General features: G+C 46.7%; 3 protein-coding genes and 1 long non-coding RNA gene across 4 annotated transcripts; 1 reads left to right on the top strand and 3 right to left on the bottom strand.

The window, feature by feature from the left end:
• Positions 1-1243: 1243 nt before the first annotated feature.
• Positions 1244-4310, bottom strand: tmem179ba (transmembrane protein 179Ba). Its single transcript, XM_061271643.1, has 6 exons — positions 4124-4310; positions 3136-3259; positions 2186-2382; positions 1987-2124; positions 1831-1909; positions 1244-1752 (listed from the first exon to the last, which is right to left on the bottom strand). The coding sequence occupies exons 2-6, from the start codon at positions 3232-3234 to the stop codon at positions 1561-1563; spliced, it is 705 nt and encodes a 234-aa protein (XP_061127627.1). The 5' UTR covers positions 3235-3259; positions 4124-4310; the 3' UTR covers positions 1244-1560.
• On the top strand, positions 3508-14551 carry LOC133148671 (uncharacterized). The gene is made up of 6 exons (XR_009712749.1): positions 3508-3666; positions 4023-4136; positions 5475-5577; positions 12452-12605; positions 13508-13653; positions 13755-14551. It is a non-coding gene; the product is annotated as an uncharacterized LOC133148671 (long non-coding RNA).
• On the bottom strand, positions 4571-9941 carry prox3 (prospero homeobox 3). Its single transcript, XM_061271641.1, has 6 exons — positions 9260-9941; positions 6775-8180; positions 6297-6404; positions 5869-5981; positions 5636-5735; positions 4571-5557 (listed from the first exon to the last, which is right to left on the bottom strand). Exons 2-6 carry the CDS (start codon positions 8176-8178, stop codon positions 5384-5386), a joined length of 1899 nt encoding a protein of 632 aa, XP_061127625.1. The 5' UTR covers positions 8179-8180; positions 9260-9941; the 3' UTR covers positions 4571-5383.
• snx15 (sorting nexin 15) lies at positions 12235-15075 on the bottom strand. The gene is made up of 7 exons (XM_061271642.1): positions 14886-15075; positions 14351-14513; positions 14140-14255; positions 13705-13954; positions 13477-13638; positions 13200-13397; positions 12235-12561 (listed from the first exon to the last, which is right to left on the bottom strand). The coding sequence occupies exons 1-7, from the start codon at positions 14979-14981 to the stop codon at positions 12389-12391; spliced, it is 1158 nt and encodes a 385-aa protein (XP_061127626.1). The 5' UTR covers positions 14982-15075; the 3' UTR covers positions 12235-12388.
• Positions 15076-15726: the final 651 nt, after the last annotated feature.

Raw genomic sequence — 15726 nt, 5'->3', positions numbered from 1 at the left:
GAAAATGAAATCCAGCTACACAGTTTGATTTCCAAAAGTGTTTAATTTCTTTCCTCCTCAAAGCTGTTTGCTCAGTTTGCGAGCTTGCCTCTCGCGAGCCTGGTAGGCTAACCTGGTCTCCATCAGCTCATCCAGCTGCTGGCGAATGTGCACCATGTCCAGCTGCGAGGCCTCGCACTGTTGACGCAGCGCCGCCGACTCCACCCGAAGCTGCGTGGCGGCCAGCGACAGTTGCTCGCTGCGCTCGCGGCACTGCGTCTCCATCCGCTTGGCGTCGCGCAGCAGGGATTCCACGCTCACCGTCACGGAGTCAAACTGGTCTTTAGACATTTCCTGTTGAAACGGGACGACAGTTCAAAGGTCAGTGTGATGGCTCGTTATGGATTTGTGGAATTATGAACTGCTTTTAGAATTGATCAATCCAATTTACACGTGAAGGGCAGGCATTATTTTTGTCCACTTGGGGGCGCCATTCTTGCATGCAACACTACCGTGATGTTGAATGTGTGTGGCTTTAAAAGGCGGGGCTGGGTCTGGTAGGTGACGTCACAACTCAGCCAAAAGGTTTTGAGGCACACTCCTTGCTCGGTTTTGTTGTGCTAACAAACACCGTTGGCATTAATGTAAAAAGATTTTAAATTTGACTTCGAAGACCTGTTTTAGCCCCCCCAAATATAAATTTAGTTTTTTTTTTTTTTTACAGTGTGGAATATCTTACCATGGGTTCCAGAGTCAGATCTATAATAATCATGGTACCTGTCTTTTCAGACTCAATTTCCAGACGTTCCTCGGTCTGCTCCAGAGTGGTTCTTTTCTTTGGTTTTCCGCGTCAGAAATGGTGTGGTTGTATTTGAAAAACGAATATATCTCAAATACACTGCTTCTTTAGGCCATGGAAGAAGTCCTCCCCGTTCATCTCCCCGCGTCTCGTCCCATGGCGTCTTCCTGTCAGCGTCGAGTGAGTATGTTTAACCTCAAGTACAGTCTGTTAATCTGAAGGGATTAGACATTTACGCGAGAGCGAAAGGGAGCCGCGAGAAGGCAGCTGTAATCTTATTAAGTCTATTTCCATTGATCTGTGGCTCCACCATGACACTTGGAAGGCTGATTCAACAAAATATGTCGGCTTTCAACATAGAAAAGTCAACACCTCATTTGACAAGATTTGTCCATTTTTAAACGCAAACGCATGCAGGAAAGAGACAACTATTTCCTCATCCAATTAATTCACTCAGTCCTCTGCTTCAAACAATACTGCATTCTTTATTTCGACCAACAGAGGGAGACAAATACATTTCTATCTGTCTTAAAGGAGAGGACTATTCAAAACTTGGTTTTATGCCAAAATAAAAGTGTTTAAAGTGGAGAATTTATTTCATGAAATAATAAAACAGGAGGTCAAAAATAATTGACAATTTACATTATGTTTAAAGCGTTAACTTGCCAGAGTCATTAAATACATCATATATTTTAAAACACTTATTTAGCCAATGTGTATGAAATTAAGTGCATACAGTCAGTACAAAACAGCGTGTGTGCATGTGTGTGTTCAACGCCACATCACTGTGGCCTAGCAGGGTTGTTGAAAAAGGGCTCAGTTTCGGCAGCCGTCACCCCCGGGTCACCGAAAAGCCCGCCGGTCGGCCCGCCCAGACCTCCTGTGATCACTTTTGGCCCCAAGCTCTGGCGCCTCTGAATGAAGATCAGCGCGCCGATGAGGAGCCAGAGGAAGAAATTCACCCACACAGCAGTCTTGAGAGAAAGTATACCGATGATTAGCAGGTAGCCATTATGTACTTTCTAGTCACAGAGATTGAACATAATACTGACCTCAGCCTTTTGCAGTCCGGTGAAAAAGTTGTCTCCTTTGATCGGACTGACCCATTTCTTTGTCTGGGCCTCCTCGCAGCTTCATATGCATCCCATGTAAATATATCATTCATCTGCAATATCCTTCAGCGAGCAAAACGTGAGCGAGCAGACTACCTGGTCATGTTGGGAACGCTGCGTGTCAGAGAATTGCAAAGCGTATCTCGGCCGATCTTGAGCACGCAGCCCGAGATGAGGAGGAAGAAGAGAAAGATGCCGCTCACGCCCACCGTCGCGTTCATCCACACGACCTCCCTGCGTTCAGACAGAAATGTATGTATATATGTGTGTGTGTGTGTGTATTATTTTCCATTACCTGCGAGCGTCACCGTCGATGCAGACGGCGTACAACCAGTACAGGGAGAGCGAGAAGCACAGCACGGCCACCATTACCGATATGGCCGACACAAAGTAGCACAGGGAGGCTGAGCTGGTATCCTGAACCCCAAGGACGCTTCCTGTCGCATTGTAGCTCACAGCTCCATACAGCATGCACAGCCCTCCAAAATTACCCTGGAAGAGATTGTAAATATCCCTTTAAAACACCTGCCATTTCACCTAAAATTAGAATTGTCATTCGTTATGATGTTTCGTAATTAGTTAGATGACATCGTATCACTTTTTTGCATCACTCCATTGCATTGATTCCTGTTTGACTTTTATATGATGTCATCTCCCCTTTTCATTTGCTTTTTAAAATGTCTTTGTACTGTTATTGCTCTAACTTGACATAAGATTTTTGTATCCTAATGTGTTTTAATTTTTTTTTTTAAATTATGATATTGCCTGGATGTATGTTTTGTTGTTGTAGCTGTAAATAAATGTGTATGCTACGTGATCATGACGTTTGACAAAGCACTTATTTTCAATCGCGACATGTAAAATAAATATTCTTATTACTACGGTGAGAACCGTTTGGAATATTTTGACCCTAATGGTGGCCGGTAATCAAATTAGATGAAGAGAAACAGCAGCATCCGAATGTTTTCTGCTGGTGAGACGGTTGCACGGTCCGGCAAAATGGGGCACGAGGACCCTGTGGTCACATGATTGCATCTGAACCCATGACTGTTGTTATGACGAATTAGCTTTATAAATAACAGTTTATTTCAAGTTAACATGCTGCGGTGTGAGGAAAATTAGCGATACATTGACTGGTTGGGGGTTCTCAGAACTTTCTGTCAAGGCAACTTTTCCCCGGAAGGGGATGGTGACGAAATGGCGTTTAAAGTTGTAAACGGCGCGTTGATCGGTGGGTTAAGTCACCTGGACGATGGTGAGGGACGCGGCGGTGACAATCCCGCAGACGAAGCAGCTGGCGTACAGCACCAGCTCCAGAAGCAACAGCCCGGTGAGCTCCATCATTACCCAACGGCCAGATTCTCCTCTTCTGTAGTGGTCAAGACAGCGTGATTGAGATCGAAAAACATCCGGTAACACACTTCAAAGTAAAAGCATAGCGGAAGTAAATGTAAAGCTGTGGGCATTGAAGTAATATACGGAGTTTTTTTTTTTTTCAATTCGACACAAATGTTAAAACATACTCATCACAAAACAGAATACTGTTATAACAATTAATTTATTTATCAACTAATTGTGTAGCCGTTCATCTTTACGTCATAATTATGCGACAGCAATGACGCATTGACTGTGCGCCCAGACTGTTAAAAAACTTATTTCAATATCCCACTGTAAAAGAAAAAAGGAAATAAGATAAAATACTACACAGAGACTAAGAAGTACACAATGACTAAAATATCCTGATCCAAACCAAGGAGAGGTGAATCGTTTACAACGGTAACTATTTTATTTTTTTTTCGTTTACAACTGCCCGCCGTACAAGCTAACACTTAGCCTAGCTTCATTCATTTCGGCTTCGTTTGCTCAAGCTGCCTCACATCGGTCAGTCTGTGTACTACAGCAGAGAGTTTGCGTGTACTCTGACTTTTACTGTAAATGTTTAATTCTTTATCCCCAAAAAGAACATAGCACCCAATTTAGCTCCTCGTAACCCAATGGAAAATAAAACGTATGGATTTTCCCTCCAAACAACTTTGTTTTCTCTCACAACAATGGCCTGTCTGCAAAATGCATTGTGAATTACTGAATTGATTTTCATCCATCTATTTGTTTTCACTGCCTATTCTTCCCAGCTACATTCCTGGACCTTATGCCGGCGAGAGTACAACAAAATTTTAAACGGCCGTTTGAATATGTGTCATCTCATCAGATGCCCATAGAAGCGTGAACTGACCTTTTAAATTCAGGTTGGTGGGGTCGAATGGGAAAAATGTCCTCCGTCAGGTTAAGTTGTCTGAACTTCACTCAGATGTCGGTCATGTAGTGAGACAAACATCTCTCTTAATCTCCCTTACTTCCCTCCCCCGGTAAAAATGCGTGGAAATGTGAACAATTGGTCACGCTGAGTGCTCGACATACTCGAACACTGTCTGCCATGCGAAAAGATTAGCTTCGGGTCACGTACTTCTCTCAAACGTCACGATAAAGTGGACAAACATTGGTGAGAATCCGATTGAGGTTATGTCAACGTGTAAACAGGCGTTGTCATTTGCTACTCCTTTGCATTTTTTCGGTTTGGCTATTTCTCATGCACCGTTTCTTTATCGCTGATAACGTTTTGCATGCTTGTGTCCAAAAGCATCAAGAAACTGTCCGACACAGCGACCCCCCCTCTGACATTTTTTTTTTTTTTTTAATTCACTGCTCATTTTAAACATCCAGTTTCACACGAGTGTATTAGAATGAGGCACGGATTTCAAGAATACGCTCACTGTACAGTTAGAATAGAAAGCAACAGGTTATAATTCAAAATACATCACACATTCACTTGAAGCTACATCACAAATAAAGTCTCGCACAATAATTGAAGAGCAACAACAAAAATAGCCGCAGGCTGAACCTTTGTAGAGTTCATGTGTCATTTTAAATATGTCGTTGCAGTGAACGGACAGTTTGATTATAAATAATGTTTTATAATACATACAAAGACACCAGAAAGGACTTTAAAGGAGCCATATCATGCTATTTTGTTTGATATTTTTTATGTTCAAGTACAAATTAGACCACCATGGTAGCATTTAATCACATATATGCTTATAATTAACCGCAGAAAGCATAAAATAGGATGATAGAGCTCCTTTGAATTTAAAACAGAGACTCAAGTATGTGTAAACATCGTGTCTGAAACCTGTACGGTTTTAAACGTCAAATGTAGAGTAGAAAGTCGTCTTTTTATGTCTGAAGGAATACGTTGGTGCATGCATGTATGTTCATCTTGTGTACAGTGGTGCCTTGAGATACAAGTTCAATTTATCCCATGACCGTCGTCCTAACTCAAAGCACCTGAATCTCAACTCATCTTCCATAAGAAAAAAAAAAAATACTATAGTCACACAATTACATAGAATTTAAAGAAGTATTTGGCTCATATCTTGACTCCCAGATACTCTTATCTCAAGGCACCAATGTATTTCAAAACAAAACTTGACTATTATTAGCCAACTGGGCAACCAGGCAGTCTGAAGGCATCTGGCACGCCACTGTCAAGTTTACAGATTATTTTGTATATTCCTTTCTTCCAACAGGGGTCGCTGTCTCTGCCTGTCCAAATGGCCGAGTGGAACTCCCTTAGGGCCACCTCAGACACTTCGATAAACCTCTCCGGGACCTGGAGACAGCGAGAAAAAGGTAAAGTCGTTTTTTTGTGCTCCCAACGTATATCGAAACGTGCGCAGCTTAACCTCACCTGGTAGATGTTACTCTTATTGTAGTGCATGTTGAGTATGCGGTAAAGTTCGGTATCCCGGCCCACTCGCAGCTGATTCTCTCTGCGAGGTGCGCCGTCCCTGGGTCAAACACACACGGACCCGGAAAATAACGTTTTCAACGCTTCACCATTTCCCTCCGTGCATATGACAAGAAGAGGTTTTAGAAAAGTTTTTCAAAAAGTTTAAAACAAAACAAAACACACAAACCGACCGGGTGAGAGCCTCGCGGACCGCCTGCCTGGCAAAGCGCTCCATCTGAATGTAGAAGAACTCCCGGAAGTTGCTGAACCATTTAATCATCTGGGAGGTCACGCAGCGGTTAAACTGGACAGACAAAACATCGAAACAAATTGTGAGTGGTGGGAAGTAACCAAGTACGACTACTCGGTCGAACTAGTCGAAACCGTGTTTTGGTTCATGTTTCATTTGATTGGATGGATGAATTAAACAGGCAAAAATCCACCTGTTTTTATCCATGTCAAGGGGCGGCCATTTTAATACTTGCTTTCCACAGCAAGCAGCAAAATGGCCGCCCCCCTTCCCCCAATTGGTTTAAAGCGAGTGAATTCTGCTGCTTAACTCGTATTCCACAAAGGCAATATTGATCGGAATGCCTGATTAGCGCACACACGCACGCACCTTGACATCAGGGAAGTATGTCTTGAGTGTATTGGAGCTGGGATAGCGAGCGTAGAAGAACATGAGTTTGGCTTTTTTCAGGTGGCAAGGAGACAAGCCCTCCTGGGTGTATACATGTGGAAGGTTAAGGAGACACGCTCTTCAAATCAAGGTCAATCTATTCCGCTCCGAATCCGAACGGTCGGCCTTCAATGATGTCTTCACGACGCCGTGTTTTCACGTCGATATATTTTTATGCATTATTACCAATTTTAGGTGTTCAAAATAGCTTGAGAACCAAAACTCTCTTGAGGTTTGACAAGCGTTGTATATTGACTTAATCAATATCAGAAGTCAAGTATCGGTGGCTGGTATCAGCAGTACCGGACAAAATTAAAACAAAGCTGTTATCGGCCCGATATCAATACCCGGTACCGGTACCTTCCTATACCGCGTTTAAAAGATAATCGTGCCGAGTTTTTCCTCCACAAAAGGATATCCCCCCGGTGCTCAGGTAAAGCTCTCCTCCGTCCATCATGCCCCCTCCCCTCACCCCCCTCTCCCTCTCTCGGCCCCCATGGGCGTGGCGCACCAGGGAGGGTCCCAGGGGAGCGAGCAGGGGCAGCGGGGGGAAGGACGGGTGCGTGGGGAATTCGAGGTAGGGGTCAGAGTTGAGGAAATCCTTGCGCGGCGACGCCGGGAGATGGGGCATCTGCGGGTGGTGGAGTGAGCGGGAGAAGAGCTGCTGCATGGAGTAGTGGAGCAGCGGGAGGGCCAGGGGAGGGGCGTGGAAGGAAGAGGAAGAGGAGGGCGGTAGGCCGGAGGAGGGCTCCTTGGCTCGAGGAGCCGGGGCTAAAAGAAGAGGAGGTCGAGGGAGAAGCGGGCTGAGGAGGGGGTGTGTCTTCTGGAGGTCAGGTGACTTGCGTGCCACTAATGGGGATGCCAAATCGGCCGTCTGGACGCCATGAGGCGCCAGGCTGCTCATGATTTGAAGCGCTCTTTCTCCGTCTTCGTCGTTCCCCCCCGGTGTGTCCTCCTGACCTCTGACCTCCTCCTCCGCTCTTGCACTCGCCTCGCCACCTTCGGGACAGGACGCGTCGGTGTACAGGCGCAGGACGCGGTCGATGACTCTGGCCACGGCGCTGCCCAGCTCCAGCTTCAACGCCTGGGCGAACTTGTGGCCGCCCTCCTCGTCCTCGTCTTTTATCCCTCCGTCCCAGTCCAACCACAGGCCCACTCCTTCCATGGCACCTTCGCCTCTCCCCCGCTCCATCCTCGCTTTGTCGTTTCGCTTCTCCTCCCTTGACTTGAAGCTGTAAAAAGGGGTGATCGGAGAGAGGGTCTCGTTTCCCAGAGGACCTCCATCGAGGTCCTCCTCTTCGTCGAACATCCGCTCGTCATCATCCTCCACATCTGCGTTCCCACTCCTTTTGCGCTCCTCTTCCTCCATGTTGCTCTCCCCAAAGGCCCTCAGCACTTTCTTCTGCAGGGCCTGCAGTCTTTCCCGGGCCTCGTCCAGCTGCTCCTTCAGCTCCGCTCTCCTCCTCCTCCTCAGCTCCCTCCCTCCCCCGCCGCGCCTCCCGCCGCCCTCCTCCAGCTTCATCCTTTTCACCCTCGCCAAATCCTGACCCCAGCGGGCGCCCGCTCGCCTCTTAACCTCGTCGCCCTCCCGGCCTCCTCGCTCTCCTCTCTCCGCGTTGCTCTCCTCGGCCGGGAGCGCGCTTGGCGTGCCGCGAGAGGTTCCGTAGGACTGGCTGAGCTGATGCTGGATGAGGGGAAAGCCGAGGGGTCTGAAGTTACTCGGAGGCGGGCGACCTCCAAACACGTCTGCCGAGAGGAGCGGGGGTCCAAACGGGCGGCCTTGCGGATTGGAGTCTTCAAACAGGCCTGGGGGGGAGTCCATCGCTGGGGGAGAGTTTAAGAGCGCAAATTAGGATTATTTGCTTTGAAAGACTTTTTTTGGGTCAAAATCGGCGATATCAATAAGGTGCGTGTTTAATTGTGACATTTCGCTCCACGCATCAGCGCCCCCCCCCCCCCTCCCTTCCTTCCTCTGTACCCCAGCAATCCCGCCCGCCCCCCCTCCCCTCTGCCTCTTATCAGGTCAGGCAGCCTGTTAAGCACTGTTTGATCAGAGAGTGTTTACCATCGCACGCACACACAGGATGATTCACACTGTAGTGAAGCATGAGAGGCTTGCGAGAGGGCTAACAATGCTCTCTGCTTGCGAGCGAGATGGACTCCACACGTGTGTGTGTGTGCGTGTGTGTGTGATCAGTATAGTCCGACTTAGCTCTGATAACACCCTTAATCCACTTCAGATGGATACACTCACCGCACACAGAGATAGATGGACTACCGGACGGGATGGACGGATGGATTGATAGTGAGCATGTCGGGTCCCCTTGGTGAAAGACTAAGAGAATAATCCCCCTATAAATAGCTAAATATCAATTATTCAAATGCCCTCTCCTCCCTGCTATAACGCAGCCCAGATGGCAGGCAGGCAGGCAGGCCAATGCGCTTATACGCGCCGGCCAGATTAGCTTTTTTAAAGCCAGCCGCAAAGCTGGCCAAAATATTAACACCGAGAAATGGACACGAAAGCCGTGTCGCACTAGATTCGATTTAAGCGGGGGATATTATTCACCATGCGTGGATGGGGAAAATTGACAAAAACAAAATATGATACGCTGTTAGGTACATGTAGTTCAATTTTTTAAAAAAATTTGTTGGTCTAATCTAATCAAGATGCGTTTGTTTGTTTAATTAGAATTATTCTGATTAATCGACCACAATTAAAAAAACTGAACAAAAAAAACACTTGGCAACATCTGCCCAAGGAATACGTGCGCGTGCCAGCTAATTGGCAGTTGGACAGAGGATGTCGCATTGTCAAATAATTATAACTTCAAAAATGCCGATCTTTTTTTTTTTCTTTTGAATACACAAAATAAAAACTCTTAAGGAAACAAAACACTCACCGTTAAACAGCAGAGCCGACCGAGGCTTTTCCGCTCAGGTGTCTGCTGATGTGCGGCTCTTCCTCGCTCGACTGTCCTCAGCTGGCACCCGTGATGATGCTGCTGATGGTGGTGGTTTAAAAAAAAAAAAGGGGGGGGGGGAGAGAGACAGAGAGGAAAAGGGGGTGGGAGGGCTCGGACATGTGAGTCCACAGCTCTTCGGCCGTGTTGTTTTGTATTTTTCAACCGCCCCCTCTCGTGATCCACTTCTTCCCGTCCCTCGGCAAAACAATCTGTACTCGGCTGGCACAGTGTGTCATCATGCTTCAATGCTGCTGCTGCTTCTGCTCTTGATGTCCACTTGATGACTCTGCTCCGCCCCTAGTTGGCCTCACTAACTATGTACAAAAAAGCAGCGGCAGTACTCGAGTAGAAGCATGCATCCCAGAACTCGTCTGCTTTGAAATACAGGAAATCGCCCAAAAATTGCAAATGATTTGCCTCACTCCTCCATGATCCCGCTCCCACTAATTAACGTTGTCATCGCTGCCCTTCGCATTAGCACCCCTTTTTTTATTGTCCCCCTCTGCTCGGGTGAAGGCAACTCACCGAAAGCCCTCAGTTGTCATGGAACCAGGAACAACAGATGGACGGCGGCTTCCGACGAGGGCGAGTTTATGAGGCTTAGATGAAGATGCGGACGAGGCTGACATACAAGCAGCTCGTCAATTATTATTAATAGGAATCGTAAAAAGAAACATGCAGAGGGAGGATGGCAGGAGATAACAAGGTCAATGACGGCTGCATCTGATCTAAATAACAAAGGACCGTGCATGGGCACTGTGTGAGAGTGTGTGTGTGCGAGAATGCAGTTGATGGCCTAAAACAGTCCCCTCTAAAAAGCGCGTGAAGCCCGAAGCCGAAAAATCGTGCGTCATTTCGCTCAGGTTTTGATATTATGTAAACTACTCAAACACTATCCGTCTCATCCATCCATGCTCACATTAGTGGGAGCTTAGAAATACAGCGTACCAGAGTGAGAAGTACACTCCAACAATAATTTGTTAAGGGGGTGGAGGGGGGCCGGGCGGGTGCATAAAAAGGATCAATAGAAAGCATAAAGTGTATGTCCATTGATTTGCTTACGAGAGAGTGCAGCGGGCTCGATGGAAACATGGGAGGGTAGCAGGAAATGGCAAGGAAACAGGATAAAGATCATTTTTCAGATGTCATCTAAAAGCAAGCCACAATGTGTGCTTCCGCGGTTGCTAGCTGCCTGGAGTTTGAAACCGTCGTAATACACGCACACGCAAACGTAGCCCTTGTTTCTGCAGCTGAGCCCGTCAAATTACGTCGCGTTAAATTCCGGTGGCTAAATAACACTCGGAGAGTCGATTGACCCGTTGCTTGCCTTTCCGTCGCATTTTCTTACACTTGAGAGGCCAATGGCATAGATTAAAACAGGCAGAAGAAAGGCTCAAATCGGCTTTCTCCATTGAAATGAATGGGAGTGCCATTCATGTGTTCCGCTTTTGTTTTGTAATGTGTTTTACGCAAAGAGAATTTCAACCATATTTTGACAGAATTATTATTATTCATTTATTTTTGCCGCAATTTTTGTTTCCCGTCAACATACATCGGGCTGCTCCTTAACACATCCGGCCCTTTAAACCAACAGTGCCATCTAGAGGAATCTTAAAGTACAACAGCTGGTTCATGAAGCAGAAATGAAGCTTTGCTTTCCCCATCACTAGACTTGAATTCCCATACAGTATTTCGATAAAAAGAAAAATTCTCTCAAAATTTCAAATAAAAATTGGATTCATTTGCATCTCAAAGCGCCACCGTAACGCAATTGTGCATGTGAGAGAGGCGTGCAAAAGTACACCCAAATAGCTGAGGGCAAGGTGAATGAACAGTGAAATGACAGTGAATAAAGCTCATAAAGGCGGAGTGTGTGTGTGGGTGGAGGGGGCGAGGGGGGGGGGGGGGGGTAGTGTGTGTATGTATGTGTGTGTGCTGAAGAGGGAAAGAGGAAGCAGCCAAAGCTAGGGCTGGAGTCGAACAACGCCAAAAAGAGTGTGGCGGCGGAAAACCAAAGGTGTCAACTTTCAACCCGTGCAGGTCAGAATGACTCCTCGGCGTGCGACTAAAAACCCGACTAATGTCGAGCGCATTGGAAAGTGGGCCTCTCACCATGTGCGTGTGGGCAAAGGTTGGAGAAGCAATTTTTACACCCCCGCCGTGAATTGGCTCGCGTACCAACAGCTGCGCAGGTAAATGCACCATGGTATGGCACTAAATCATTGCACACGCAAGACACACACATCCCTCTTGTGATAACACACACACACACACACACGTATGCGCGGTGATAAGCTATTATGCTCTCAGGCTGGAGTGTTTTGATGGTATAATTGCAGTGACCAGTGAGGAGAAAAAGGCAGGAGGGATGGAAAGGGGGGGGGGGGATGGTGAGAGAGGTGGGGAGAGGGAAAAAAAAAAAAAGAGCATGCTGACACTCAGCATGCTAATGTTATTCCTCCTCTGTTTCATCCCTCCATCCCTCCGTCTCTTTTGTCTGTGCTCGTTCTGGCTTCCACGCAGGTGGAGAGCGAGAGGGATATGTAACAGGATAGAGCGGCGTTATCTCCCGCTTTCATCCCTCCGTCCAAAGCTCAAAGTGCCAGGAAAAAAAAAAAAAAATGGCTGAATACAGAGGACGAGGGAGGGTCACTTTTTCCCATCCCTTCAACAATAAATGGATGATCTGTGCTTATCTTCTTATCGCATCCCTCTTTCTCTCATCTCCCGTTCCCCTACCAGCGCTGTCTGTCCTTCCACTCGTCCATCATCCCTCGTTCTTCTCCGGGGAGGCTGTATGCCACTGTTATGCTTCCTCTGCTTCCTTTTTTGCCCCCCCCCCTCCATCCCCTCCCTCCTTCTAACTTCCCTTTGTAAATCTCATTACATCTGGAAATAATCACTCCGTGACATCATTTCCAAATAGTATTTATAAAGACATTAGTGCAAATTACATTCACGCATATATAACAAGAAAACAAACTTTACAGTGTACTCGTCAACATTTTGGTCCAAACCAGCCAGTGTCCACCATGTTTTTTTTTTTTTTCTTGGTTTTTCCAAATGTCAGTCCTGAGAATTTGGAGATACGTCTTCTATATTTGTTTTGACAAGGTGTGTTCCTTTCAGGTCCGGCTCATGTGTGGGCGAGTCGTGTCCTTCCAGCAGCTTCTCGGCATGTTCCAGATACTCAGCGATCCTACGAACGACGGCCTCTTTTCGCGCTGGATCCGGATCGTCTGGAAAATAAGAATTCACGGTTGCGAGGAGAATCCCAAATCAGGTTTGCGGCTAACAAGGCGGGGGGGGGGGGGGGGGGGGGTATCACAGGATATTTCAAAGAGCTGAACCCGATGCGGTTTTCCGTTTCGGCCATCAAAGATAAAGAGCACGAGACTGCTCGCTTCATTCTGTTCACTTGAGAAGTTCAGTTTCGGAACAGAACCACATCCAAATCCCAAAAATATTAACCTATTTATTTCATCTAATCAGATCTATTCTCTTCCTCTTTTGTTATTGTTTTTGTCGTGTCCGATATTTAGAAAAATTTATTAAGATATAACCTTTTGCTCGACTGATCCTCACTGAATTTATGTGCGATCCCTCTTAGCTGCAGTACCGACTTTCAAACAACAGAGGGCGCTAATAGACTACAAGATGGTCATAGGGACCACGACTTGGATTTGCTTAAACGTTGATATCGTGTTCAATCAAAGATAAACGTGACCTTTATGATAAATTTGCCATTTATATTGATTTTGCATTGTCTCCTGTATTTTTTATTTCTTGACGCAGACTTTTAGAAACGGATTAATGACGAAAACTAAAGTTTCCAACACTGTCCAGGTGTTAACGGCATTCCGTGCACTTTGCTCACCCTTCACTCCTATGATGAGTATTTCCACCGCCGCCCTGTACCCACAAATGGCGGCGCTCACTGCTCCTTGCGCCTCCTTCGCAATGGCACGCTTGAGCTCGCCATCCGCTCGGGTCAAATACGTCGCCGCCTCGTTTACCGGGTTGCCTATCGGCAACGAAAACAACTCGGAGTGGTCGTTGCGGGATTTGCATCTGTCTGCAACAGAAGGAGAAGAACTCATGGCGGTCAATGCCGGATTCTTCTACTTTCAACGTTCGCCTGGTTGTGAGTTCACCTCGTTTATAGCAAGGATCAAACACTTCCAGGTCGTTGTCAGAAAGCACGGGCCAGACATCCTCCTTCGGTGGTGAGGCGCAAACCTCGGCCGCCACGTCGAAAAGCGACTCAACCTCCTCTTGAGACGTTTCCGATGTGCTCCTTCTGGCTGCGGACGTGACTAGAGGTTGCAAAGGTGAGCTGCTACTTTTTGCCTAGAAGTCAAGGCGAGAAAAATGTACCCTACCTCTGTCGTCCATCTCGGCGCATTCTCCCCCTTTCCTCATCTCGTTGTAGGCCTCCGCCGCCACTTCCGGCTTCCCCATGTCAATCCGTAGATTGGTGCCCAGGTCCTGGGGCAAAGTGGGGGCCTCCCTGCCGGCCTCCTCCTCTGCCGGCTCACAGTCCGAGGCTCTCCGCTTGGGGAGGGGGATGAGAGGAGGAGGTAGAGCGACGGAGTCGGGGGAGGGGTCCTGCGGCCTCGTGACATCTCCGTCCTGAGGAGGACAAAACGTAAATTGATATTGTTCCAGATGAGGGTATTGTACTGTTCTTGGAGACGTGCCAACTTCCGTAAGCTCATCAGTACAGCACTAACTGTTCTTTGCAGAGGATCATGAATGTATGACAGAGTGCTCTTGTGAGCGGAACCAGAAATGGGTTTATATATTTATATCATTACCCTGAAGAAGTCAATAAGGTGTGGGCTCTTGTAGAGTGCGGGTATGCCCATACAGAAGAGCAGCATGTCTTCCGCAGCCTTCCTCCTCTCCTCAATCACAGCCTCGTCAAATCTTCCTGCCCACAGGAACGTCACAATGCTCACGTAGCAAAGACGAGACAACCGAGATGTCAGATTGTTTCCCCAGAAGCCAGTCGACGGTGGGGCCCACCTCTGCCAAAGAGTTGCGCTGTGGGAAACGCCGGGAATTCCTCCTCTCTTCGGAACAGGTTCCTGTGGGTGTTGGCCAGCTCGGCGTGGAGCTTCTTCAGCTCGGAGTACCTCGTCCACACGACCACCTCTTTCACGTCCTCGGGGCAAGGCTTGGGCACAAACTAGAAAGTAAAAGGATCCAATCCATGTTGAGATTGAACATGCCATTTGCTTCATTTATGCGGGGTGGGGGAGCAAGTCATGAGTTTGGATTTGCCAAGGAGGATCAAGGCCACCTATGAAGATATGGACCAATGATTCCCCTTTGATTGTGTCTGAAGGGATTTCCAAAGAGATTGTCATGAAACGATCTCAAGGTTCTCGTTCACTGCGCTCGATATGCGACGTTTGGCATTACAAAATTTGACTTTTGACTTTGAAAGATTACAAGGAACTAAAAAAGAGGACCTAATCAAATCAAGACTGTTTTGGTGTAAAGTTATGGCGTAACCACGAGTCAATACAAAGTCGTTTGGATGCTGAACGTAACTGACCCTTCCGATCACTTTGTACTCCGTGTATCCTTTCTCGTGCATGCGTATGTCAGTAACGCTGAAGAACCGGTAAAATTCTTCGTCTTTCCGTGACATGGTCGATTTCGACGGGGAAACAAAATCAAAACAACGCGTTGGGACGGAGGGAGCTTGCTCCTCCTCCGCCTCCCGGTTGACTTCCGTGTTTGGGTACGTACGTGCGTGATGACGTACACGTACGTTCAAAATCGATATTTGTTTTCTCTTGTTGCCATTAATTACATTTATTTACGGTTTTGCATACAGCCTCTCGCCAAATATAGATTCAATTAAAAGTACATTAAAATAATAATATATAAGAGTGGTAGAAATATATGAAATTACGTTTTTATTATCCGGTTTGTAGTCCTCATACAGGAATTTGATCGATCGATTTGATTTAGTGTTGTGTGCAATCATCAAAAATAACGTTTATTTGCAGTTACTCGAGGAAACAAAGCCACTTGTTTGCGTAAGAGCTAAAAGAACTATGATCAGGAGTCCGCTTTAACTATAGTAACACAAAAGACCACCCAGGGGGCGCTCAAAGCCAAACTAGAACGGCTTGAAGCCTTATTGTCACGTTTCCTTTTTTTTTCAGACAATACATTAAAAGCTGCATATTTTTTCAAAGCAGACAAAATAACGTTTGGGGCCTCATCCTGTCTCACACAACAGAACAAAAGGAGCAACAACAAATATACTGGGGAAGTCAACGTCAGAGGGAATGCATATCACTTCTGAATTCATATCACTTCCGTCACAAATATGCGTTCGTATTTGATTTAAAAAAAAAAAAAAACTACATAAAACGGCGGAAAGA

The sequence above is a fragment of the Syngnathus typhle genome, unplaced genomic scaffold (assembly GCF_033458585.1).
Source record: "Syngnathus typhle isolate RoL2023-S1 ecotype Sweden unplaced genomic scaffold, RoL_Styp_1.0 HiC_scaffold_127, whole genome shotgun sequence".
NCBI lineage: Eukaryota > Metazoa > Chordata > Actinopteri > Syngnathiformes > Syngnathidae > Syngnathus > Syngnathus typhle.
This window is presented reverse-complemented; position numbering and strand designations above follow the sequence as displayed.

Bases quoted from the DNA above. Each gene is read 5' to 3' on its own strand.
- tmem179ba (XM_061271643.1), bottom strand. From the start codon at position 3,234: ATGATGGAGCTCACCGGGCTGTTGCTTCTGGAGCTGGTGCTGTACGCC. The intron at 1,910-1,986 runs GTAGTCTGCTCG...ATGCATATGAAG, and splicing joins AGCGTTCCCAACATGACCAG to CTGCGAGGAGGCCCAGACAA. The intron at 1,753-1,830 runs GTCAGTATTATG...CTTTCTCTCAAG, and splicing joins CCGGACTGCAAAAGGCTGAG to ACTGCTGTGTGGGTGAATTT.
- prox3 (XM_061271641.1), bottom strand. From the start codon at position 8,178: ATGGACTCCCCCCCAGGCCTGTTTGAAGACTCCAATCCGCAAGGCCGC. The intron at 5,982-6,296 runs GTGCGTGCGTGT...TTGTCTGTCCAG, and splicing joins CATACTTCCCTGATGTCAAG to TTTAACCGCTGCGTGACCTC. The intron at 5,736-5,868 runs GTCGGTTTGTGT...TGTTTGACCCAG, and splicing joins GTCCGCGAGGCTCTCACCCG to GGACGGCGCACCTCGCAGAG.
- snx15 (XM_061271642.1), bottom strand. From the start codon at position 14,981: ATGTCACGGAAAGACGAAGAATTTTACCGGTTCTTCAGCGTTACTGAC. The intron at 13,398-13,476 runs GTGAACTCACAA...CTTCTGTTGCAG, and splicing joins TGATCCTTGCTATAAACGAG to ACAGATGCAAATCCCGCAAC. The intron at 12,562-13,199 runs GTGAGCAAAGTG...CTTATTTTCCAG, and splicing joins ACTCATCATAGGAGTGAAGG to ACGATCCGGATCCAGCGCGA.